This window comes from Centrocercus urophasianus, unplaced genomic scaffold (assembly GCF_019232065.1).
Source record: "Centrocercus urophasianus isolate 14NV4802_14NV808 unplaced genomic scaffold, USGS_Curo_1.0 seq_287, whole genome shotgun sequence".
Lineage (NCBI taxonomy): Eukaryota > Metazoa > Chordata > Aves > Galliformes > Phasianidae > Centrocercus > Centrocercus urophasianus.
The window spans coordinates 36,655-61,872 of NW_024884852.1; the positions used below are offsets into that span (position 1 = coordinate 36,655).

A 25,218-nucleotide genomic window follows, 5' to 3' on the forward strand; every position below is an offset into this window, starting at 1 on the left:
AAGTGCAGCACAGCGGTGGGTTGAGGATGAGCTGCAGCGCTTGGGGAGGGAACACAGAACCAGCAGCACTGCAGCACACAGCTCTTTGTGAATCCCCCCCAAGATGGGAGGCAGTGCCCAGCAAGGAGTTGTGTGTGCAGGTCCTCTCAGAGATGGATGAGTTCAAGAACCTGGACAGTGACATCGAGGGCTCTGCCAAGCGATGGAAAAAGTTTATTGAGTCCGAGGTGCCTGAGAAGGAGGTGTTTCCCAAAGAGTGGAAGAACAAAACAGCACTGCAGAAGCTGTGCATGCTGCGCTGCATGCGGCCCGACAGGATGACCTACGCTGTCAGGTGCCCACATTGCACCAACAGCCACCTGCAGCCAGCACGTGTCCCCAGCTCACGGGTGGGTGCTGCTTTCCTGCAGGAATTTTGTGGAAGAGAAGATGGGCAGCAAGTATGTGGAAGGCAGGAGTGTGGAATTCTCCAAGTCATATGAGGAGACCAGCCCCTCCACACCCATGTTTTTCATTCTCTCGCCTGGAGTTGACCCTCTGAAGGACGTGGAAGCCCTGGGTAAGCTGGGTCCCAGCTGCACTGCATCTCCCAGGCAATGGGGTCAGTGCTCTTTGAAGCACTGTGTAGCAGGAGCTGCTCTATGCTCCCACCAGCACTAACAAAGAGCCAATTCCTCCCCTTCCAGGCAAGAAGCTGAACTTCACCATCGACAACGGGAGGATCCACAACGTCTCGCTGGGGCAGGGCCAGGAGGTGGTGGCGGAGCAGGCGCTGGAGGTGGCGGCAGAACAGGGGCACTGGGTCATCCTGCAGGTGGGCACAGCCATCACCACACATCGGTGACACCTCTGGCATCCCCAGCCCGAGGTGCAGCTGCCTTCTGCAGACATCCGGGGGGAAACCGAATTTCAGAGCACACAGCACACGTGGGGTTTGTGTTGCAGAACATCCACCTGGTGGCCCGCTGGCTGGGCGCGCTGGAGAAGCGCGTGGAGCGGCACAGCACAGGCAGCCACCCCGACTACCGTGTGTTCATGAGCGCAGAGCCAGCACCCAGCCCCGAGGCACACATCATCCCACAGGGGCTGCTGGAAAATGCCATTAAGATCACCAACGAGCCGCCCACCGGCATGCACGCCAACCTGCACAAAGCCCTCGATCTCTTCTCCCAGGTAGCCGTGCTGCTTCCCTGCACTGCTCCCTCCCAGTGAGCAATCTCACGTACAGGGAGTCATAGGAGCTCGTATAGATCCGAAGTGTTGTAATGAAAAAATGGGGGCAATGGTTAACCGCTTAGAGATGGAATTGTATGCGGGTTTGCTTCATTATTGTAAATGTACACTCCTCAGTTCTCCTCTGCTGTCACCCACGTGGGTTCTTCACTCTCGGCCCACTCTCGCTGCCGTTCCCCTGCAGGACACGCTGGAGATGTGCAGCAAAGAGATCGAGTTCAAGTGCATCCTGTTTGCACTCTGCTACTTCCACGCGGTGGTGGCGGAGCGGCGCAAGTTTGGTGCTCAGGGCTGGAACCGCTCCTACCCCTTCAACAACGGGGACCTGACCATCTCCATTAATGTCCTGTACAATTACCTGGAGGCCAACCCCAAGGTAAAGGGCTACGCAGCAGCCCTAACACGCAGCAGAGCAGCCCTGGGAGGCCGGCAGCCAGCTGATGGCAGTGCCTCTGGGTAGGTGCCGTGGGATGACCTCCGCTACCTCTTTGGTGAGATCATGTACGGAGGGCACATCACAGACGACTGGGACCGGCGGCTGTGCCGCACCTACCTGAGCGAATACATCAGTGTGGAGATGCTGGATGGGGAGCTGCAGCTGGCCCCGGGGTTCCTGATCCCACCCAGCATGGATTATAAGGTAGGGAAGAGCATTCTCAGCGCAGGAGGCCATACTTAGCATTACAGTTTGCTGTGGAAAACCACCGCTCTGGATTAGCACACGCTGGTCAGAGTTCCCTCACACAACCCAAAGCTGGAGTGTAGGAAAAAAAGAAAAAGCTCTGCTTTTTCCATCCGGTGGAAACATGCAGCATCACTGGAAAAACAGCTCCTGTGGCTGGGGTGGTAAGGAACAGATTTGAGGTAAGACAAATGGAAAATCATCCTAAGTACCGGCAGGCAGCTGTGAAGCACCAACAGCAGGAAGTGATGATGCCTTTTTTCGAGGTGGAAAGGAAATTTGCACTGATGCATACATATCTGCTCAACCCGTGCCCAGGGCTACCATGCGTACATCGATGACAATCTGCCACCAGAGAGCCCCTACCTTTACGGCCTCCATCCCAACGCCGAGATCGGCTTCCTGACCGTCACCTCCGAGAGGCTTTTTCGGACCGTTTTAGAAATGCAGCCCAAGGAATCTGATGCTGGAGGTGGCTCAGGTGCCTCCCGCGAGGAAAAGGTAAGTGAAGATGTTGCTGCTTTGATGCGGGTGGCTGGCAGGGGGGACAGAGCTGAGCAGGGAACACAGCTCAGCATCACAGCGGGAGCTGCAGAGGGGATGCTGGCACAGCAGCAGGCTCCACAGAGGGCACACAGCCCTGCCAAGAAGGTTCTGTTGGAGCGCGTTTGCACTGGGGCCCCATGCCCAGGCTCCTCACCCCACTTGCTACTGGCACTGTAAGTGAACACCAGCAGGAGCTTCAACCTCTACAGCTGCTGAGGAAGCAGAGCCCAGAGCCACAGCACACACAGCACACACAGCAGTGGCCGTGGTGTCCCGGGGGCCCCTTTCCCTCCCACCTCAGTCCCAGAGCAGGCAGGCCCTGCTCACCCAGCACTGAGCACCATCAGCTGCAATCCTCCACTCACCCCAAGAAACCCAAAGGGTAGAAATGCTGCCCAACCCGTCTGCCTTTGCTCAGTGTGAAACAGTGAAGTTAGCAAAGGCAGCAGCGCTCAGAGCTGGGCAGAGAGGTGCAGTGGCATAACACAGGTCACACGCTGTGCTCAGTAGATAAAGCACGCCTCCTAATTTCCACACATGAGAACAACTACTAAAAACACAGACTTTTTTAAATTTTAATTTAAAAAATGAAAGCTTTCCTCCTGGCTCCTTTGCATTTATACTTGAATTTCAGTCTCCTTAGCTTCCTGGCTATTAACAACGAGCTGCAGCTTTTTAAGATCCAGGAGCAGTCAAAGAGAGGAGCAGGAGTAACAAAGGAGGAAGCACAGGAGAGCACAAAGGCAGAGAAAGAAAAAAAAAAAACCTTACTGCCTTTTAACTGTGAACTCACTGCATTTTTCCTTGAATAACAGCAGGTTTATGTTCTACTTTTTCCAGGTGAAGTCAGTCCTAGATGAGATCATGGAGAAGCTGCCAGAGCCATTCAACATGGCAGAGATCATGGCCAAAGCAGAGGATAAGACACCGTACGTGGTGGTTGCCTTCCAGGAGTGTGAAAGAATGAACATCCTGACCCACGAAATCAGGCGCTCTTTGAAAGAATTAGACCTGGGGCTGAAGGTAGGCACTGCTGAAAGCACCTTTCCCTGCCCAGCCCTTTCCTGTGATCTGCAAATAGCTGCTGCTCGTTTCAGAGCCCATCTTGTACAAAGCACTTTGCTGCCTGCCTTTGTTTTTACACCAGCCCGTGCTTTGTACAGGGCTTGGAAGTAAACACTGCCATCAGCCTTGCTCCTTCCAGCTCCAACTGCCCCAATTCTTGTCTTTTTTAAAGGGAGAACTAACGATTACATCAGACATGGAGGAGCTGGCCACTGCTCTCTTCTACGACAGCGTGCCTGAATCCTGGACGCGTTATGCCTACCCTTCTCTTTTCAGCTTAGGAGCTTGGTATGCAGACCTGCTCCTTCGTATTAGGGTGAGCAGATTTCTTTTGAAGACTAAAGCTGGTGGAGGAAGTAGATACCACAGGAGATCAGGACTCACTGGTAGTGAACTGTTTTATTTTTCAGTGTTAGTTTAAGCAGTTTAAAGCACCTGCACTGTTATCCCAATGAGAGCCCAAGGTTGAGACGAGATCACCATTAGTATGTGACACTGTTCTGAAATAACATGACTAATGTAACATTATACACCTCAGAAAAAAATATATATGTTTAATAAAACCATGTATTTAAAAAAGAAACAACAGCAGGAGTTACTACAATCCAAATTAACAGTTGGAGTTGAATAGCTGCAGTGCAATCTGGTATCTATTCATCTCTGACCACACCACCCCAGCTGCCCAGCACCTGAAGCTCAGCTCTGTGACATCAGAGCTGTGCTCCACTGTCCAAAGGCCAGGCTTTGCTCTACAGCACTTTGCTGTTGTGTTTTCCAGGAACTTGAAGTCTGGACAACGGACTTTGCGCTGCCTGTGACGGTGTGGCTGGCAGGGTTCTTCAATCCCCAGTCTTTCCTCACTGCTATCATGCAGTCCATGGCTAGAAAAAACGAATGGCCACTGGACAAGATGTGCCTTTCAGTGGAAGTGACCAAGAAAAACAAGGAGGATATGACAGCTCCACCCAGAGAAGGCTCCTATGTGCATGGATTATTCATGGAAGGTAAAAGATTACATCCTGTAGGAGATGTTTCAGGCACAGAGAAATCAGAGCTAATAACTCTTGCAAACACAGCAGGTGTGAATGCTCACTAACTTACTAAATTTGGAGGCAGCTTTTACAAAGCTCCAAGCAGCGGAGCCTTTATCCCATGCCAGTGTCAGACACACACCAGCTGAGGGCAGCAGCAGCCCGGTTTTCATGCAGAGTTTCACCAACCAGAAACTAAAGGCAGGCTGCCTACTGAGAACCTGAGGACTCAGCGGCTTTAAGCTGCACGGTTCTAACAAATAAATACATTTCACTACTGTCTAACGTGCGGGTAAGACAAACCAGGAAACTCAGAACATAAATAATTACTGCTAAAAAGAACGAGAGGGGATGAGATGGCAGTAACAGCAGAGAGCCAAGAGTCAGCTTAAACAAGGGCACAGAGCAAGTCAGACAGCTACCGTAGCTCCCACCACAGCCAAGTTCCACCTTCCCCTAGGCAACTGCCCTGCCAACCTGCACTGAAGGGCCGAGCAGGGGCACAGTTGGTTCAGACATCCCACACACAGCAGGGCAGAACGCATTCATGAGTCGCAGTGGGACGCCAACACGTCAGCCCCAGCGACCCCCCAACCACGGCCCCCCAACCTTCAGACTTGACCCTCTGCAACCCTGCTGCTACGACAACCCCTGCCCACCCGTTAGTAGTTAAAAAGCAGCCATTTTGAAGTGCAAATGCATGGGGCTGCTGGTACCATGACAGCTGTGTCACCGTGCAGGAGCTCGATGGGACATCCCTTCCGGGGCCATCGCAGACGCTCGGCTGAAGGAGCTGAGCCCCACGATGCCAGTCATCTTCATCAGAGCCGTCCCTGTGGACCGCATGGACACCAAGAACGTCTACGAATGCCCTGTCTATAAGACACGGATGCGAGGTCCCACCTACGTCTGGACCTTCAACCTGAAGACAAAAGAAAAAGCTGCCAAGTGGATCCTTGCTGCTGTCGCTCTGCTTCTGCAGGTCTAAACTCCCATGGCCTGGAAAGCAGCAAAGGCTTTCACTTGCCCCAAACCCCTCGTGTAACTTAGCCCAAGCATTAATAAAGACAGTGCAGGAACTGCTGTTGTGTGGACAGTACTCTTGCAATGCACAGAGTTTCTCAGGATGGATACTGGCTTTCAGTGGGTGGTTTCTTATAGAGCATTGGTTCAAGCCAGGCTGCTGAAGCGAGCCTAACAGAACAGCATGCAACCACCCAGACTCCCTTCCTTCTCAGAGCTCTCCTCCTTTTCACAGGTATGTGTTTGATCACTCAGTGCTAACTGCAAGCAGAAGTTTATCAAGCCATACACAGCACGTATTCCTGCATGGAAATATTTGTTTACATCAGATAGAAAAAAAGGCAGATTTGGCACAGTTTGCCCACAGGTCAACCTGCACAACCCACAAATCCCAGCACCTCTGCCTGGGACCAATGGGACCCAGGCAGTCCCACGTACTGTGGAACACTCACCTTTCTGCCACAGAGACAAACCTTCACACCCTCCACCTCCCAGCTTCCAGATGAAAGTCAGCTCTGAACCACTGAACCTCTGACAGTGGATTCCTTTTATTTCTGGATCACAGAATTTGCTCTACTCTTTCACAGAAAATAATTTCCATCAGCAGCGTTGCCAGTTAAGTAGATGAGAGCTGCTCTGGCCATCACACAGAAGCCAATGCCTGCCTCTTTGTTACAAAATAATCAATCTGTTATAAAACAATTCTCCAAAAGAACAGCAGAAAACTCACCCAAAGCTGCAACTCTGCTTCTTTCAAAAGAAATTCTTGATCAGAGGCGTTACCAGTTTCACCCACAGCTTCACGTGCCGACTTGGCTGCTCAAACGTTGACGACGACACAACACCTGAGCAGAGGTAAAGCTGCTCCTGCTCCTGTACAGAGAAAAATCATCCCAGGAAATTAGAAGCGTTTAATTAGATAGAACAGCCTGTAAGACAAGGCAGGAAACTGGCCACGATCCCGCCAGGATTCTCACAAGCCTGAGCATAAGAGCCTCATTCCATGCAGCACAGCTCACAGAGCCATGAAGCCACCGAGGAGGCAGCACAGGGGCTGTCCTGCCACAGCTCTCCTTCTGGAAGTAACTGCACTAACAAAGTGATCCTCAACAATTAGCAATTTAACTCTACAAACAGCAAAGGCAGAAGGCTTTGCCTCTGTGTGCCTTGAAGCTCAGCCCTCTTACAGCTGTAGTTTCAGAAAAATCCTAAATCCCTTGCTGCAATTGCCAGAAAAGGAAACCTTATCATAATCTCAAGAGACTGGCTTACGCACTCCTTTCTAGACACAGCTCAGGCACTGTGTTTTCAAATGAATATGCAGTCACGACTTCAACTATATTACCAGAAACACTTAGGCTTCTTCATTGTGTACACAGCACTGCTGAAGGAGGAAATGAGCCATCATGATGATAATATGTGCCCGTGTCACACGTGTAAGCAGATTTCTGATCCAACGTAGAAGTGGTTTTCCTACCAAAACCAGTTAGGTTTGTAGATTTGCAGATCATCTCCTGTAAGTCTGTACTTGATCTCTTGACTAGTTTAGTTGTCACAAACAACAGAAAGAACACAGAGTACAATGCAGACAGCAGGAACCAGGCATCGGAAAGGAGCACAGAAACACGAAGCAGGAACAGACAGAAGTGTGTGTGAGCCAAGTCAGCCTAATTTTAGAAACCCAGAATGCTACCATCAGTGCTGCTAAGAAGCCTCTGTGTCACGGTCATCTGACACAGTGAGGTAAGCTGATCACTGAAGTGAGAGCAGTTATCTGCACTGAAATTCGGAGAATGCTCAGCTCATTCAGTGAGACTCCCAGCCCCCCCTTCTTCTCAACCCCCTGCTTGAAAAATGCTGCTGATGTTTGCAACTGAATGCTGTACAACCAAAGGGGCTTCGTGGCACTGCACATGTTACATATGCACAAGTGCAATATTACAGATTACAGTTAAGAGGTGGCTGTTGCACATCAGCTGCAATATTAAAAGCTCAGTTGTTATTGAAAGGTTATTACTAAGGAGGAGGAAACTTTAAAGGGTGAAAGAAAGAAATGTCAGACAGAAAAGCCCAGAACGCATCCGATTCCCTGAGAAAGGCACTGGGCATTCTGTTTGCTCATGTAACTGAAAATGGCATTTCAGCTGGAGTGCTGAATGGAGTTGTAATTTGCACAGAAAGAGGGAGCACTCCATTAGAGCCTGCGTCACCTCGGCATGAAGTCGAGTCCTCTGAACAAAGATCACAGAACAGTAAACAGCCAATCTCAGAATCAGCTTCCAGCAAACAGGAATCATTTAGAGCCTTTAAATCAGATCACTGCCGTGCTGTTTGAGAAATTTCCTCTGTCATGTTTTCATTGATTCCCTCCTTCCATTAGAAACAAGTAGAGGCAAGATGTGAATTGAAATATTCAAGTAACTCTTCCAGTAATAGAATTGTTTTTGATTAGATACACTCTGACTCATTCTGTGGAAGAGCCCTGATGCAATAGGGCAATTCCCATTGATCTGTGCCTTCTTGTGCCAAGACTCAGCTTAATACAAGGCATTTTTCAGATCCTTGAGTCGCACACAGAGGCACCAAACCAACGCTCCTCGCATCAGAGCACTACAAGAGAAACTGCTGGGGACAATGTCAGCTCCCATAGAAGATTCAGAGTCAAGACTGACAGGGACTGGAGAAGCAGCAAGAATGCTGAAGAGTCCAAGCTGCCTAATGAGAAAAGAAAAAGCCAGGACACTGAACATTAAGCCACTGAAAAATGCTTGTGTCAACACTAAGAGCTGCTGCATGTAATTTCGTGGGCAATGCAATCCAACCAGCCCAGAAATGCTCTCACTGTAGAAATTGCACTAAGATCTGCTGCCCTCATTCACCTCCACAACCACGGGCAGCCACCCAAGGGCTAACTGCTTGGCACTCACAGCCCTGCAAAGGATTTCCCAAACGCCTGAGAAGCAAAGTCCCACAGAAGTGTGAGACGGGAGGTCCCGAGGGCCTGACCTCATCAGCTCAGCATGCTGCTACCTTGGCAATGCCCAAATATTGGGGGATAAGGCCTGACAACGTGCTGCATGAGCAGCACACAGAGCCAGCAGATCCCCTCTGTGTCTCTCAGCATGCAGCGCCTGAGCACTGCGATGCTCGAGTTCACTGGGGACACATGTTCTTTCCCATTATGGGCTCCATTTCCCAGAAACAGGCACTCGTAGCAGGCATCTCATCAATAGTCACTTAACTGACAGCTCCTTGAGACTTCCTATGCTCAAGAAGGTTTTGAATTATCGTGGCTGCAGGCTTGTATTGCAGCTGCGTCATCAGCATTCCCTAAGTGACCAACAAGCACAGCATCCACGTTATCTCCCCAGCTGCTTACCTGGTGGAGTTGCTGCTGCAAAGCTTTATTTTCTGTCACTATTGCAACCTGAGCTTCCAAGTCACGATGAACGGATCGATATCCAAAATTAGGAGACCCAATCAAGGTTAGGCAGGGAAGACTGCTCCCTGCCAGGTACAGCCAGAGGCCTGCAGGAAAAACAGGAGAAGAAAGGAAGTGTGGCAGACAAAGGAAATGACTGGGGTAGCCTCAAACAATTGCTTCACTTGGAAGAAATGAATTAAACACTTTAGATTGACAGCAGTGTAAGTGATCGTGACACAAAGCAAGCCCTCAAAACACGCTCCCCTGAAGTTGGATGGTTGTGTGATCCTTGGGGTACAGCTGCACAGCCTGCACTGTCCAAATGTGCATGTTTTTCACAGGGGCTGCCGGGTCGTGCCCTTAAGAATGTAAATGCACTGCACAGAGAGCCCCCAAAATTCAGAACGAGTAATTGTCATTAAGTTAGAGGTCATTTTGCAACACAGCACCTCAGATGCACTGACATAAGGCAAACAGCGTGTCAGTACCCTGCAGCAAAAAGAAGAAAACCTCCATCAAGGGGTGGAGTGCCACACAGGCACATGAGCATTGCAGCAGCCCGTTCCAGAAGCAGAGCACAGTGAACAACTGCCTTCCTGGGACCTCACAAGACAGCGGCACGAAGAGGAGTCTTCCTGCTCTGACAGGTGAGCTCACATGAAAGCAGCACTGCTGAGAGAAGTGCTAATTACTACGCCCACTCGCTTCCTGAGGAGTGATCTTCCCCAGAAGATGAATCCAGCTCTTGCCAGGACCAAGGCTCACAAGGCCGCCCACCACGCAGCTCTGCCCTCCCCAGGGGGCGCAGCCCCAGCAGCTCCTGAGGGATGGCTGACCCCCACTGCCAGTCACACGGAGACAGCAACAAAGAAATCGCACCATAAAAACCACCTAGGCCTTAAAATAGAAGCAGGTTTCCTAACTCAGCCCCAGAGCAGTTCCAAGAATGCCTTGAGTAAGAAGCTGCCGATTCACCGCTGGTTCCTGTAACCTCCTCCCCGCCCCCAACATCACACGATCAGCAGCTTCACTGCTGCTTTCAGCTGCACCTCCAGGCCCTGAGCTGGCACTGCCCGTGCTGTGGCTGCCCCACGGTGGTGCAGAGGGGTGCAGTGGAAGGTGAGGAGCCCAGGAGGTACTCAAGCAGCAGCGTACCTCCTGCAGGCTGTGCCAGCAATCGTGGCAGCTGCACGATGCCCCAGCTGGGAGGATCTCTGCACACAGAGCCATGCCAGGCAGCAGCCACTGCCTTGCTCTTTCTAAGCAGCCCCATAGCAGCCCTTTACTGTGTCTCTAGCTTTATGGCCACCTGGCAGGATCTGCTCAAACAGTGACTCACCTTTCCAGAAAGAGGAAGAGCAGTTTCCCGGCCACTACTCAATAGCAGCAATACAGGCTTATCTCAGAGCAAACAGCCACCTGCCTGGCACTCTGTCACCTGACACTAACATGGAAGGGACCCTAATCCCAAAAGATAGCCCTGCGTCACTCACAGCACTCCACCCAGAAACCTGCTGGTCCACACGCCTGCAGGCAGGCTCATCTTAGCACGTAACAGGCACTGCCAAGAGCCGTGCCCCACTCCAGGAGCCAGGCTTCCAGGCGGTTACCTTTCACTTGCCCCAAGGTTTCCTCCTTTTTCCCCTTCTGCCCTGCCCTCTCTCACACTGCAAGACTCCCAAAGAGCAGACAGCTCTGCTGAGCCCCTCGCACTGCTCCCAGAGCCCCAGGCAGCCCACAGCCTCCTGCTGCAGCACACAGAGCATGGGCAGGAGCCCTCTGGATACTGGGAGAGCTGCCATGCACAGCAAAGGCCAACAAGGGAAACCCCACTGGGAGCCAGCAGTGCCCGGCAAGAGGAGCAACCTACAAAGCACAGAGCCCTCAAGCAGGTGCTTCCTGGAAGGCAGCACACACAATGTTTCCAGCCAGGCAGGCACCACAAGGCACCGAGGCAGGGCTTTGCAGCTGCAGAGGCTGATGTCACTGCCACCAGGGCACAGCACGCGTCAGGAAGGCTCGCAGCTTCTATATATAGGCAACTCAGCAACACGTGTGTATTTTCTTTAGACAAGAGAAGGCCTACTCAGCAGCTTTCTCTCCCTGCCACCTCTGAACCTACTTCCCAACAGCCCCGCAGGAAGCCGGTTAGATAGAGGCATTCCCACAGTCGTTAACAGCTAATCTCAAACAAACAAACAGAGCTGAACTACTGGTCAGGGCCCTGCAGCAGGCCTGTGCTGGCTCAGGGTGCATCCTTCCACCCTTCTCACCAGCCACACGCAGCAAACAGTGACAGTGCCCCTCTGCACAGCCTGGGGAAGCTGGCTGTTAGCAGTGGCAGATGGGGCACTGCTTACAGGAACCACGCTGCCCTGGGGGACCGGTGAGCCACTGCAGGAAGTGAGACAGTGACAGCAGCAGCAGAAGGTGCTGCCACGCACAGCAGAACTGCCTCAGTGTGGCTGAGTGCTACTCACAGTGAGCTGCACACTGTACACCTCCCGCTGTAAGCAGCCAAGTGTCCTCAACTATTTGCATGACTTCATTCTACTGTGTATAATGTAGGAGTAGAATCAGCATCTGGATTTTCTGGAAGGAAAACTGAGAGAGACAACGAGCAACAACCAGTCAGGGCAAAAATATTCACACTTTGGTCAAGGTGGGCTTGTGATTGGCCTGAGTGTGCTGTCAAGAAAGAACCTGGGGCCTTGTGCAGAAAGCTATGATGTCAGTACTTCATTTTTATTTTTTTTTTATCATTTACATTTGTTAAGCAATATCCATTTCTCAGCAACTTCCCCTCCAGCTCCCAGAAGGCACAAGGGTGCACCTAATCAGTGCCCTGCACTTCACCATGTGCCATAAAGGGGAGCTGGTACAAATTCTCTGAAGCGTGGGTTACCCCACAAAGCCCTGCTTCCAGGAAGACCCAGAATCCAGGACCTCAACAGGCCCACAGCTCTGGGCCCATGACAGAGCCATCATTTCTCCTTGCCCAAACCATCAAGAGGGATACAGGAATCACAATTACTACCCCAATCATATATGTGTGTATCAATAACCATCTAGATGCCTTCTTTCACTCACACTGAGTGTGTGTGTCAACATCAGGAAGATTCTTGTATAATCCCTAGGACTACATTTAAATTGGAAATCCAGAGGCAAGATACGACTCTGCATGGTTATCTCCTGGGTGATTCAAATCTTCCAGGCTTAGGCAAGCAGGATGTTCAAATCTTGGCTGGGTGCTTTTGGAGGTTGAATGGAGACTCAGCACCCAACCATCCCCTCACCAGCTGCACAATCAAAATATAATGCAAAGCACACGTGCTTTCTGAACAAGTCCTCCTGAGAAACAGACATCTTACCTTTGGCATGGAAAGTCCATCCAGCCCTGGAGTACTCCTGCAGCTGGATCCTCTCCTGCTGGTGAAGGCAGCAGACCTCATTGTAAAACTGGTTTTCTATGTAAACGTAGGCAGAAGGGATGGCACCTGCCACCCCTTTGGCACCAAAAAAACCATTCACCTCTGGTGAGGCCAGAAGAATCCGATATTCTGCCCTGGTGCCCAGAATAAGGTCCATGTAAGCTTGTGTCAGGTTGAAGTAGCCCGTGGTGAGGTATATCCTGGCATCTCGTTCAGCCTCTGTCAGCAGCGTCTCTGTGACCATCTCATCTATTTGAATCCCAAAAGGTTTCATTTGTATTAAGGGATAGATCCACGTGTCAGGTTCTGGTTTCAGACCCTCAGATGCTTCAGAGTCATGCTGGGGTAACGTGGAGCTGCCTTGCTGGCTGCTGTGGAAAGTCTTTGCATGAAGGAGTTCTTGTCGTGTCCTGGCGGAGTCGATCACCTCCATCACTCTTCGATTTGCTATCTCACAGTACCTCACCTTATCTCCTGTAGGAAAACCAGGAGAGATCATGTCTGACACCTAAAGGTACAGAGCTTTGCATCACCTACTGAGTAGCCAAACACCAATATCAGAACAAGGAGTTAACACAAAAACATTCAACTCTAAGAGGGGTAGAAACTTGGCGAGCAGCTGCTCAAAAAACCCACTGTTCTCAGTATTCTTCCTTACTCAGCGCTCACCTGATTCCCAGAACAGACTCAACTACAAGATACTAATAACCAAAACTGCACTACATTCACAAAGCTTTCAGTATAGGTGCACACATCTAAAATTACAGACCTTGATACCAAGTTACAAATCGCTCCTTTCCTCTGGATCACATCATCCAACCAGGAAAGGAGAAACCCTCCTACCTTGGTAGGGGTGTACCATCCCCTCCATCATCTGGACTGTATCATCTTGCTGTAGCTGCAGAGACACATCTCCAATTGCATCCACCAACTCCGTGAAGAAGTCTGCAATCTCAGGAGAGTCCTGCAGGAGAACATAGCGGTCCTGACGATTGGTGAAGTACAAATCACTCAGGTTTGCACTAGGAGAGAAAAGAAGAGTTCCAGAACAGAGTACAGGCACACAAACTTGAACACCCCAGCCTAGGTTACAAATCTCAGCCTGCATATAATGAGACCAAAGCACAAATGTGCAATCTCCTTCTGGATCTCGAGGATGTGTCTTTCCCTTTTGAGAAAGACTCTTCCCTATGAGAAGATCGTGTGAAAGACCAACGGTTGCTTTTCCATATTAGAAAAGCATCATTATGATCATTATAGAGAGACCAGGAGCAAATAAAGAAGTCCAGACAACTCTGGTGGTGGCATCAAAAGCTCAGCTAAATCAACCATAGAAAGGCTTGAAGAGGAAAGGACTCACCCGCTCAGGATGACATTATCATCAAAGAGATACACCTTGATGTGCTGCAGCCCAATGGTCTCATTAAAACGCTCTGGAATCAGGAGCTTGAGAAGCCCACGCAGGTTGGGGGTGTGGAAAAGGGAGACACGCACTTGTTCAGGGAATCTCTGCAGCAGTGGGATCAGCATTGTGCGAGAATTCTTCCTGCCTGGGAGACACAGAGCTTTCACACACTGCTTCAGCACGGGGGAGGAACGCGTGACGACGGCACAACGGCTCCTCACTGCAGGCTGCTGGCAGGGCACAGCGCCAGCACCAGGCAGCTACAAGCATTTTTTGCCTTTTTAATCCCTTTAGTTTGCATTTAGGTCAGCAGTAATGTCGATATCTAGTCGTACATCTGTAGGAGAGTGGGCTTGGAACGGGCACCATTTCACACTCAGCACCACCACAGGCTGCAAAACATCACTGTGCTGCTTCCACTGCCCTGCTCCTCCTCAACAGGAAAATATGAAAGAGCACAAAGGATGAGGACGAATGTACTGAGTGAACCAGACAAGCAAGAAAGCCCAAGCTGCACAGAGCACAGCATCTGACCCCGTGATCTTCTGGCTCCTATCAACTACTTCCTGAATAAGAGTTGAAAATTTTCTGGGAATACACAATTACTGGTAAACAACAGGACAGGTTTTGAAATTGATGTGATTTAAGCCTGTAGGTCCCATCAGCCAAGACAGCCTCTCTGAAAAATGACAGCATGTCCAGCCTGACTAAAATAAGCTTTTGAAGAAAGGAAGGTATCAGAATATCTACCCCGAGATCCCCTGGTGTAGTCAAGAAGAATGGAAACTCTGAGGTTTGGTGATTCATTTGCTTGCAATGATTTCTCCAGTGTTTCTTCTAAGCAATTCACCTGCAGAAAGAGATTGTACTACTCATTACAGAAAGCAAGTCAAGCTTTGTAAGGAAAGTGTTCAGAAACCAGGAGGTCAGTGGTTGTGAAAGTTTCCACACCCTGAGTATTTCCTAGTCATGCAAAACACTGCTAGTTTGGGCATCACATCTGTCAGACTGCCATCCTACTCTATCAGCCTGAAGCAGCATAGGAAAGGGCATCAATTTTACAGGCACACATTCTTCCAGCCTCTGAAGAGCAATTAACTTCAGCAGAAAAAGTTTCAGCATCATTCCCGAATCACAGACTTTCATTACCAACAAAAAGCCTTGGCAGGAATGCACAAATTACACAGAGGCAGTTTTATGCCCTGGCCACAAGTCTGTCACATACAAATTCCAGCCTCGTGTACAAGCCCAGACAAAACCAGGCAAAAACTGCTGTGCAGGACTCTGTCCACCTTTACCCTGCAGTGAAATTTGATTCTAACATCATAATTTGGCCAAGGTCAGACTTCTCCCTAAAGGACTTAGAGAATGCTTTTGTTTCTGGAAGGACAGGAAACAGGAAAGGTAAACAACACAAAGCAAAACTGACCTCTGTCTTAAATGCAGAGAGCTACTACTGAATGTGCATACTGCATTTGCAGGACAAAACAAGGGGCTACATACAGACAAGGAAAATCAAGCATGATCCCCCAGTTCTGCAGAAGCCCTTGGAGCACTATGCCAGTAACCCCTGGCAGTCAGAAACACCCAGGCTGGTTCATTCATATGAATTCACTAGTTCCAAGGCTCTGTTGAAGGCTTAAAACAGAGCTGCATACACCTCCCTCCTCCATCCCAAGCATAAACACATAAACGCAGTGAAGAACCATGAGAAAGCTCTCAGTGAGAGGAAAAAATGTACACAAGTAAATCTGTATGAAAGCTCTAAGGGAATCACAAGTTCATCAACTGCACCTCGCACACAGCTCCCACACCTGCAGAACAAGATGCTTTCTGCAGAGGGAAGTGTTTTCTTTCTGCACTCACCCCCATTTCTCAACCCTCCTTCATACTCACCAGCTCCTGTTCAAGGAGTCCAGTTCCCAGGTACAGTGAAGCCATCACCACTCGCTGCTGGGCTGTTTTTATCTGCACCTGAGAGTAGTAGAAAATAAATTCAGATTCACTCACTGTCGCTGTGATGGCTGGGATCTAACTGTTCAAACCACAGAAACACTCCAGTTTCACCTGAGGAAAAGCACAACCAAGTAACAGCACACTGACAGCAAGGATGTAGAACACACAGGTCTTTCCAGAGCAACATCAGCACCACTGCTGCACCCACAATTCAAGCAGGAAAAACCCACCAATGTTCTCTGGAAAGCTGAGGAACTTGTCCCTTACTAAAACTCTTCAACACAAGGGCAGTGACACTGCACTAGCTGCAAGCTCTGGGCTGTATCAGTATCACACTAGCAAGCCCAGCTTTCATTCTGCTTTAAACCTCTGTATCCCACCCTGTGAACTAGTCAGAACCTGACTGGATCTAAATTCAGAGTTGCTCCCAGTCTGTGAGAAATCACTGAGTGGTGCCACAGTCCTCATGCTGCTCAGAAGCAAAACAAGTTAATGCTTTCCTCAAGATGGACAGCTGCTTAAGCAGGGACACGTTAGCTGGCCACGAGCAGCATCACAGCCTTCCACGCCACCTACATGAAGGCTCTGTGCCAAGCATTTGCCCTCCTCCCTCGTTCCACCCGGGGGTGAGAGGAGACCTCGGTCAACAGAGCTCTCCTTCCCTTCTTTCCCCCTCCTCCTCTGCTCACCGCTGAAGCCAAGGGCTGGGAGCTGCTGGCTCACCCTACCTGCACAGCCCACACAAGGCCTGTAATCCAACAGCTTGCTGCAGCCCAGATCATGTTTCAGAAGCACTTGAACGCACTTCAAACACATGCTGTCAAAAGACTGGTGCAACCGTGCGGAACAAATCCTCACCTCAGCCCTGCTGCTTGTTCCCAAAGAACATTCAGACTTGGAACCCACAGCTTACCTTCAAGAGTTCATAGAATTCAGCTGGAGAAGAAAGCACTTTGACGTGAGAGCTGGAGATCCCAAACTCTGGAACCAGATTCCTGATCCACTGGAACCTGTGTGCTCCTTCTGGGCAAAGGGAGCAAGGCATGGCTGTGATCACAGGAACCGGCGGGGTGAGCAGTGGGGCCAGGAGAAACCATGATGATCTGTGAAGAGAGATGGAGGAATTCTGTGTGCCTTTGCTTCCTACAGACAGCCTCCAAGCAAAGGAGGAGCTGCAACCAGGGCCAACACATCCCAAGGATCCACAAAGGGAAGAAGGCTTTTCCCTTTCCATATTTCACAGAAACCAAACCTAGAAATAGAAAACCATATGCAAAAGGTGGCAGGTGTTAACATCATCAGCTGCTGTCCCAGCTGGCAGAGGGAAACAACTCCTTCACCAGAACACTGAAGGAGGAGAGCAAACAGGTCAGAAGCTAAAGAGCTGAGATGTGAACCTTCCAGCACCCACAAACCAGGCATCTGGCAGTGCTGCTCTCCCTGTCATCAATCACTTTGAACTCCATCCCAGCTACACAAGCTGCAGCTCTGCCACAATGGATGCTTGCTGCCATTTCTAGCTTAGCTCTCAGCCAGGCTAAAGATCACACGTTTCTGCTCCAAGTAAAGACACTGTAAAAGTCACAATATTTGTAAGTCCCTTAATGAAACACACAAAACAAGCAAAGAGATCTAAAAGATGCAAAGTGCCTGAAAGCAACGAAGTCCCAGCAGCAGAACAACACACCCAAGGACAACGTGTGTTTTGAGGGGGACACAATATGAGCTGAGGATCACGGCTGAGGAACTCATGGTTTCCTTCCACTCGCATTCTGTACAAGCACTAAAAGAAGGTCAAAGCTCCTCTCACAAACTCCAAAGTAACTACAGGGGAAGCAGCAGGAAGCTCATTCTTTAAGAAGCAATAACAAATTTCAGGGCTTTGAAGTCATTTGGAAAAGAAACCAACTTACTGCTGAGAGTCATGCTTAAGGGGATGACAAGAAGTAAACGGCGTTTGTTCCTCTCTGCAGGCTTAACACGCATGCAAAACCATCCAGTCATACAATAACTCCTGGTGGGAGTTTGTCCACATGACAAAACCACATTTCAACACAATTAGCAGCAGTGACTCTCATGAGATCCAGGAATCGAGGAGCGAGTGACCGAACTCCATCCCCAAAGCGTGCAGGGAGCTCTCGGCTCTGCAAAACCCGCTCTCAGGAGCCCAGTGCCAAGCAGGACAGAGCGGGGGCAGCCGCCCCATGCGGGAGGAACGCCGAGTCCCAGGGGGTTGGGGGGCAGCCACCAGCCTGCATCCCATCCCTCTGCCTTCTGCCAGCACCACAAACCAACAAGAAACTCGATTACGACCTTTACCAGAATTTGTGACGAGGAACTTTTAGGTTTTTACCATAATCCAAAGCCCGAATGACCGCAGATTCCAGGAAGATGATTTCACTCCTTTGCTTCACGATAAAACGCTGGATCTTCACAAGGTTTCCGAACACCCTTACACAGAAGCCAGGCAGCTTTCAGTTGCATTTCCTGGAAAATCCACTAGTTTGTCACTGACTACTCATTGTAACACAAGTCTGAGTCAGTTTGTGCAAGAATTCCTGGGATGGTGACTTTCAGCAGATCATGGGGACTATGCTCAGACTTGACATCCATGAGTGCTACTGACTTATGGCTGCTGGAAACAACTGGAATGTTCCACTGTAGATGGGGAAGGAGAAGGGGGGAGGAGGGGTTCCTTTCAAAGCAGAAAAGAAATACAAGAAATACTGGTTTTTAGGCACTCTCAAGTTCGTCTTCACAGAACTTGCTCAGGACCTTGCTCAACTCCTGTCCCGAGAGGCACACACAGGCTGCCACGCTGACACTCAGCAGCAATTTTTTGTTGGGTTTTTTTTTTGGCATTACACAGTAAGAACTAATTAATAAAGGAGAGAACCATTTTCCTTCTTACTCTGTGAGTCAAACCATACCTCCAGAAGCCACCACACAGAGGCCAGGAATCCACTTTCCCAAAGCACAATTCCAAGCAGTCACTTTCTGGCACTGCAGGTTAACCCACACCCTCACACCCAGCCCAGCTCCACAGGAGCCCCCACTGCTGCTGAAGGAGGGACCCCAGATCCCTTCCACACAGTACTGACAGCCATTAACCACACACTGACTTTTTTCACTGTCTCTGCAGCTTGGAGCACACCTATGCTGTTTGATCTTTTAATTCACTGCAGAAATTTCAGTGCATATTTAAGCTGCAAGCTTAAGACTTTTACATACACAAAGCAAATCAGGATTTTGCTCTGGCCAACAGCAGCAACAGCACAGCAACCACTATCAAACAGCACCTTCTGCCCACAGACACAGAAGAAAAGTCCAAGCAACCACGTCAGTGCAGCACAATCCTTTTAGGTGCAACACGCAACAATTAGAAACCACGTAACATTATGAAGAAATCACCAAAATTCCACACTTCAACAAAAGAGTTTTCAGAGAAATAGAAACTGGTGACGGGGGGGGGAACCCTTCCCATGTATTCCACATCATCAAGTTAACCGGAAAGAGAAAACAGATCTAAAGGGAACTCGCCTCCAATCTCTTCTGCATAAGAAGTTGGCCCTAAATATAAATGAGGGATTTTCTGTGCGTATTCTATTTTTAAAAGTTGTGGTTTTGGTACACAGACTCACGATAGAGCTGAAAGACTTGTTTCAATGTAAAACCTCATCTGCAGAAAGGAGAGGTGAAGTGAAACTGCGGGGTAAAGCACTGTGCTTTCACCCACACATCCGTCACCACGCGGGGATCCACAAACTGCTCCTCTTTGAATTCAGCTGTGGCTTTCCAGGGCTCAGTGTAGTAATGCATCTGCATCAAGAAATGCTGATGAAACCAAAAGAGGAGTCTGCAGAGATGCCCTTAGCTTACACCAAGGACAAGCAGCAGAGCACAGGGGACAAAGAGCTCTGAGATGACTGCAAGCACAACCACAGCACGGCTGCTGTCCACAAGAAGACAGTGAGGACGTAAACATGTGCTGTCATGGCAGACACTGCTGTTCAAGAGCAGGCCCCACTCATGCTGTGAGAGATGCTGCACTCACTGCAGCACAATACAAGGCCCTACCAGTGCTCTCTTACCAAATGCAGCAAGAAGTGATGCCCAAAGACCACAGAAACAGCCTTTTTGTTATTTAAGATGCATCAAAGCATGTTGTTTCACCACCTCTGAACCCAGCACGGGGTTCCAAGGAACTGTAATCACCTCTGCTGCTTTAATGGTTTAGTTTTAGCATGAGCTGTACTCCTAATTGCACAGCCCCACAGAAGCAGCAGAACACAACCAAAGGTACTGCCAGGACCACGGCAAGAGAAGCACAGCACTGCCCAGAGGAACACGGCAGTGTGAGGGCCCACACAAAGGGCCGCAGCCACTCCCCACAGCACAGCATGGGCACCCAGCACACAAAGGGCCGTCAGATCCCTACACCCACTACACTCCCCAGCCCTGACGCTGCCCAGGAGGTTTCTCCTTTCTGCTGCATGGGAAAGGCAGAAGGGGAGCGTCTGAGGGATGCTCACAGCACACCATTCCCGACACCGCCTGCTGCACGGCAGCGATGGGGCCATGCTGGGCACGCTGCGGGGGCATGCAGACACACTGTGCACACCCGGGCCCCGTTCGTCCAGCTCCGAGCCGGGTGCCGTGCAGTGCCCAGGCCCAGGCCGCGCTGCGGGGCTGCCTGCGTTAACGGGAGCAGGGAACCCCCCACTCCAGGGAGCATCTGAAACGAAGAACTCAAGAAGACGGAGCGAAAAGAGCCCCGCGTGCCTTAGGGAGCACGGGCACGGCCTCAGCTGCGCGCGGCGCACCGCGATCCTCCGAGCCGAGGGAAGGCAGGAAGGCAGAACCGCCGGGCGCGCCTTGCGGGGGAAAGCCGCTCCCCGCCCCCACACGGCGCTCGTGCCGCAGCACCGGCAGGACGGAGCGAGGAGGGGGAAGGCTCCTTACCTGCGGGCGCGGCGGTCGCGGCCCCGGGACAGGCGGTCGGAGAGGCGGCCGAGCAGAGCGGCCAGACCCGGAGGACCCCGCGGCAGCCAGGCCGCCAACCTCCGCCACAGCGCCGCGCCCCCCGCAGCCGCCATCAGCGCCGCGCCTTCCGCTTCCGCCCGCTGCCATGGCGACGCGCCGCCGCGCACTTCCGCTTCCGGGTCGTCGGGGCTCCGCGGGAGCGCTGTGCTGTGAGCGCGGCCGTGCCGCCCGGGCGAAGCCGCGGAACGCAGCGGGCAGCCCGGAGTGCCGACGGCCCCGCGATCGCCCCGCCCTCGTGCGGGGATTCGCGGCCCAGCCGGAGCGCACCGCGCTTTCTGTCCCCTCCACGGGGCCGCGCGGGAGCGGCTCCGCGGCCTCGGAGCGGGGAGAAGGGGCGGGGAGATGGAGCCGGGCGGGGCCGGGCCCCCCCCCCCCCCCCCCCCCGCGCCCCGCCCGCCGCAGGCAGCGCTCCAGGGAGCGTTCGCGATTCGGAGCAGCGGCTGCACCGCAGCCGAGCTTCCCAGAAGCGCTCCGCATGTTTATTCCCGGCTGGCACGGGCGGCACGGGCAGCAGCTCCTCCGGGGCGAAGTGAACCATTTAAAATCAAATCTAGGGACAGAGCCCAGATTGTTGTCGGGTCGACGTGGACGGCATCTAAAGGAAAAAGCGGCGTTGTCCCCGAGCCCAGCCGGGGGGATCTCGAGTTTGTCCCCTCGGCTCTCGGGCGCTGCCCGTCCCCAGCGTGGAGGAAGCGTCCCATCCCGGGAAGGGAGCACCGAACCCCCCGGGAGCGGGGCTGCCCCTCGGAGCCCTCCGCCGGGAGGGGTTCACCCCCAGCAGTTCCCAAACGAGCAAACCGAGGGCGTTTGTTCTCCCCTGCAGCTCTGCTGGGAAGTGCACCCGAGGCCAGCAGCAGCCTGGAATGTTGTGCTTGAAATAAACTCGACCGTTCGCAGACATCCGATCCGCTGCCCGCGAGGATGCGGCTGTCGGACCCTCGCACCCCCGGGGCACTGCGGGCAGTGGGATGGGGGTGGCCGGGCCGGGTGTCTCGCTGCTCCCCGCGAAGGCTGCCGGGGTGGGACCCAGGGATCCCGCAGCGTCTCTGTCCGGGGGTCTCGCGGAGCAGTCCTGAGGGTTCGGGACCCCCGATCCTCTGCTGTGCACCCCGGGGCGGAGGTGGGGGGAGAGCGAGCAGGGGGCCGCAGTCCCCGGGCTGGCCGGGGACTCACCTCTTCTTAGAAGGAAAAGAGCATGAATGGGAGCGGGAGGGGGCGGCCGCGCTGCCCGGAATGGGCCGGCGGTGCCTGGCGCTGAGCCGAGCCGAGCCGAGCCGGGCGGGGCGCGGGGAGGGCGCCGGGGAGCATTACAAGAAGCCGCGCAGTTCCAGGAAGAACCCGAGGGCGGGCTCTCCGCCCGCTATAAGAGGCCTCCCCGGGCGGCCCCGGCAGCTCCGCCGCCGTCCGCCGCCGCGCAACGAGCCCCGCGCCCCGGCCGCCACCGAGACCGGCACTGCGCCCCAGGTACCGGCACGGGACTGGACGGGGAGGCGGGGAGGGTCCCCCCGCGGTGGGGAGAAACAGGGACTTAGAGTGCTCCCTGGAGGGATGTCGGTAATGTGTCCTGGGGAGTGGAGATGGGGGGGGGGGGAAGCATCCCGGGATGGAGGCGGGAAGGCCGGGCCGGGGGTGCCCCGGGGGGGGGGTCGGTTCGGGGCTGCCGAGTCTCACCGCCGTCTTTGCCGCAGGTGATGGTGTAGCGGCCGCTGCTCCCGGCAGCAGCACCCCGAGCGCGCAAAGCTGGCTCCGTGCGCCATGGTCACCCACAGCAAGTTCCCCGCCGCCGGGATGAGCCGCCCCCTGGACACCAGCCTGCGCCTCAAGACGTTCAGCTCCAAGAGCGAGTACCAGCTGGTGGTGAACACCGTGCGCAAGCTGCAGGAGAGCGGCTTCTACTGGAGCACGGTGACGGGCGGCGAGGCAAACGTGCTGCTGAGCGCCGAGCCGGCCGGCACCTTCCTCATCAGGGACAGCTCGGACCAGCGGCACTTCTTCACTCTCAGCGTCAAGACGGAGTCGGGCACCAAGAACCTGCGCATCCAGTGCGAGGGCGGCAGCTTCTCTCTGCAGAGCGACCCGCGCAGCAGCCAACCCGTGCCCCGCTTCGACTGCGTGCTGAAGCTGGTGCACCACTACATGCCGCCCACCCCCTGCGCCGGGCCCGAGCAGCCCGGAGGGGCCCTGCATCCCAAGCGCACCTACTACATTTACTCGGGTGGAGAGAAGATCCCTCTGGTGCTCAGCCGCCCGCTCTCCTCCAGCGTCTCCACGCTGCAGCACCTCTGCCGCAAGACTGTCAACGGGCACCTGGACTCCTATGAAAAGATGACTCAGCTGCCAGCTCCTATCAAGGAGTTTCTGGACCAGTACGATGCCCCCCTTTAAGGGGCTGGCGGAGGGAGATCACGCTACAAGCACAAGAGCAGGGGACAGGCACAACGCCCGTGGCAGCAGGGACACGCGGGGCACGAGCAGCCTCTCCCCACGCAAGGAGAGGAGTGCCGGGGACGAGCTGCTGAGGACCCGGGGCTGAGCCTTGCACCCCTTGTTCTGGGGGATGCTCCGGGGCAATGGGGCCGCTCCGGTCGGACTGTGGGTGCTGTAGTGCAGCCCGGCCCAGGGCAGCCCAGGATGCACCCGCTAGGACTGTGCTGGAGTTGTGCCCAAGAGAAGGACGCACACCGGAGTCCAGCCGGTGCCTGACGCTGTTCCTCGGTTTTAAGGGGAAAGTGGTTTTTGCCCATACTGTACTTTACCTCTTGCTGCCTCCTTGTGGAAGCTCCTTTCACACCGGGCCCCAGGCTTGGAGGTTGCTGCCTTTTTGCCCTCGTTGCCATTTTCCAGGAGACTAAGCCTTAATATTCTCCCAGTCTGGGTTACTGCACATCGTTCAGTGATGCTGGAAAGTAACGGTCCTGGTAGCACACCGTGAAGCCAGAGGGGAACAGCTGGTCGTGATGCCATGATGGAATTCTGTGTGCTCACACCTGCGTGGAGGCCGAATGGCCGTGGTATCAGCACTGTTCTGTCACTCCTGAGCATGGCTCACTGCTCCGTGGGGCACTGGTGCCTGTGGGATCACAGCAGGAGGATGCCCTGAGTGCACCCCTTGTGAGTGCTCATCTGCGCCCACCTGGAGAAGCAGTTGGGTGGTTTGGTTTTTTTTGGCTTTTTTTTTTTTTTTTTTTTTTTTTTTTTTTTTTTTTTTAATTTTGAACCAAAGGGATGTTTACAGGCCTATGTGAATCACTGTCTTTTATAAAGATTCCATCTTCACCTCCAGCCTTGAGGGCTGAGCAAAACCATGCTTGAAATTCAACCAAAACAAAACTCAGATGAAACTTTGCACATATTTATATTTATATTCAGAAAGGAAATGTTTCCATAATTTATAATAAAGAGCACTATTTTTTAATGAACCCCCCCCCCCTCCCTCAATCTCGTCTGTTTCCTCCCATTCGCCCTTCGAGGCCGTGGCCCCCCATGTGACGCACGTCCCCCGTCCGTCCCCCCCCTCCCTCGCCGGCCGCTGCCCTCGTGCGATGCCGGGATTGTGTTTACACCGCGTAAGTGCCGGCTTCCTGGAGCCGCGGCGCTGGGTGATTCCTGCCATAGTGACTCACCGCCCGCCTGCGTAAGCGCTGCTCCATCGTTCAGGTATGTGTGAGCCCACTGCAGCGCTGCGCTGGGGGACAGGACCGGCTGCGGACACACGAAGCGCGGCTGTGAAGCGTCCTTTGGAATACAGGACACGGTTCTGTCCCCAGGGCACAGAGGAGCTGGGCTTATTGCCATGGCACGGAGTGTCCTGAATGAAAGCATCCCCCCGGAGCAGCGCTGCGCTCCACGGGCATCCCGAACTGCGCTGAGCTTTGGGAGGGGAGGAGGCGTGCAGTTGGCACGGGGCTCCGAGAGCAATGCAGTGAGAGGCCCAGAGGTAGAAATCATCCCAAGCATCCCGTGTGCCCTGCAGCTTCTCCACAGCACCCCCAGGGCCACACGCACGGTGTTGGGCATTTCCACGCCGGGTGTTGCGTTCGGTGCTCCTGCCTGGGGAACCCCCAGCCATCGAGGTTTCCCTTAGGAATTGCCCTGGAGCAGAGGGGTGGTGAGTGTGCGTCCCTTTGCTCACAGGCACGGCACAGTCCCAGTGACTATTTTGGTGCTGCTCTGCAGGGCCACAGCTCATGGGCTGCCAGGAAGCGCCTTGCAGCCTGCCCGGGCGCCCGCCGGAGCTATGAAAGGAATGTCCATGCACGCGGGTGGCCGCCCGCCAGGCCCTGCTGAGGCACATCCCCACTCAGGGCTCCCCTGCCACTCCTCAGCCCCTGGCAGCACCAGGACTGTGGAGGAGAGGCGTGGGACAGCATCACTGCCAA

At 53.1% G+C, this 25,218-nt stretch overlaps 3 protein-coding genes across 4 annotated transcripts in view; 2 read left to right on the plus strand and 1 right to left on the minus strand.

Moving 5' to 3' along the window:
- The window catches only part of DNAH17 (dynein axonemal heavy chain 17), a 27,581-nt gene extending 21,953 nt beyond the window's left edge, over nt 1–5,628 (plus strand). The window contains exons 70-80 of the mRNA XM_042827520.1: nt 141–334; nt 411–559; nt 687–814; nt 946–1,173; nt 1,418–1,609; nt 1,694–1,873; nt 2,234–2,416; nt 3,302–3,484; nt 3,699–3,842; nt 4,305–4,530; nt 5,298–5,628. Coding sequence (XP_042683454.1) covers nt 141–334; nt 411–559; nt 687–814; nt 946–1,173; nt 1,418–1,609; nt 1,694–1,873; nt 2,234–2,416; nt 3,302–3,484; nt 3,699–3,842; nt 4,305–4,530; nt 5,298–5,545 — 2,055 coding nt within the window. The 3' untranslated portion in view covers nt 5,546–5,628. The remainder of the gene's footprint in view (nt 1–140; nt 335–410; nt 560–686; nt 815–945; nt 1,174–1,417; nt 1,610–1,693; nt 1,874–2,233; nt 2,417–3,301; nt 3,485–3,698; nt 3,843–4,304; nt 4,531–5,297) is intronic.
- PGS1 (phosphatidylglycerophosphate synthase 1) lies at nt 3,907–20,892 on the minus strand. 2 transcript variants are annotated; one of them, XM_042827521.1, is made up of 10 exons: nt 20,759–20,892; nt 16,710–16,899; nt 15,737–15,814; nt 14,591–14,690; nt 13,796–13,985; nt 13,279–13,457; nt 12,376–12,909; nt 8,960–9,108; nt 6,311–6,453; nt 3,907–5,479 (listed from the first exon to the last, which is right to left on the minus strand). In XM_042827521.1, the coding sequence occupies exons 1-9, from the start codon at nt 20,890–20,892 to the stop codon at nt 6,334–6,336; spliced, it is 1,674 nt and encodes a 557-aa protein (XP_042683455.1). In that variant the 3' UTR covers nt 3,907–5,479; nt 6,311–6,333. The 2 variants fall into 2 exon arrangements, with proteins under 2 accessions (XP_042683455.1, XP_042683456.1); XM_042827522.1 differs by lacking the exon at nt 20,759–20,892 and adding an exon at nt 18,150–18,842.
- Nucleotides 20,893–22,256: 1,364 nt separating this feature from the next.
- Nucleotides 22,257–24,224, plus strand: SOCS3 (suppressor of cytokine signaling 3). The gene is made up of 2 exons (XM_042827527.1): nt 22,257–22,303; nt 22,528–24,224. Exon 2 carries the CDS (start codon nt 22,595–22,597, stop codon nt 23,222–23,224), a length of 630 nt encoding a protein of 209 aa, XP_042683461.1. The 5' UTR covers nt 22,257–22,303; nt 22,528–22,594; the 3' UTR covers nt 23,225–24,224.
- The last annotated feature ends 994 nt before the right edge of the window (nt 24,225–25,218 follow it).

Excerpts from the sequence above, each read along its gene's own strand:
- SOCS3 (XM_042827527.1), top strand. The coding sequence starts at position 22,595 with ATGGTCACCCACAGCAAGTTCCCCGCCGCCGGGATGAGCCGCCCCCTG.
- PGS1 (XM_042827521.1), bottom strand. The coding sequence starts at position 20,892 with ATGGCGGCTGCGGGGGGCGCGGCGCTGTGGCGGAGGTTGGCGGCCTGG. Across the intron at positions 16,900-20,758 it reads CGCGACCGCCGCGCCCGCAG|ATCATCATGGTTTCTCCTGG; the intron begins GTAAGGAGCCTT and ends CTCTCTTCACAG. Across the intron at positions 12,910-13,278 it reads GATGGTACACCCCTACCAAG|GAGATAAGGTGAGGTACTGT; the intron begins GTAGGAGGGTTT and ends GTTTTCCTACAG.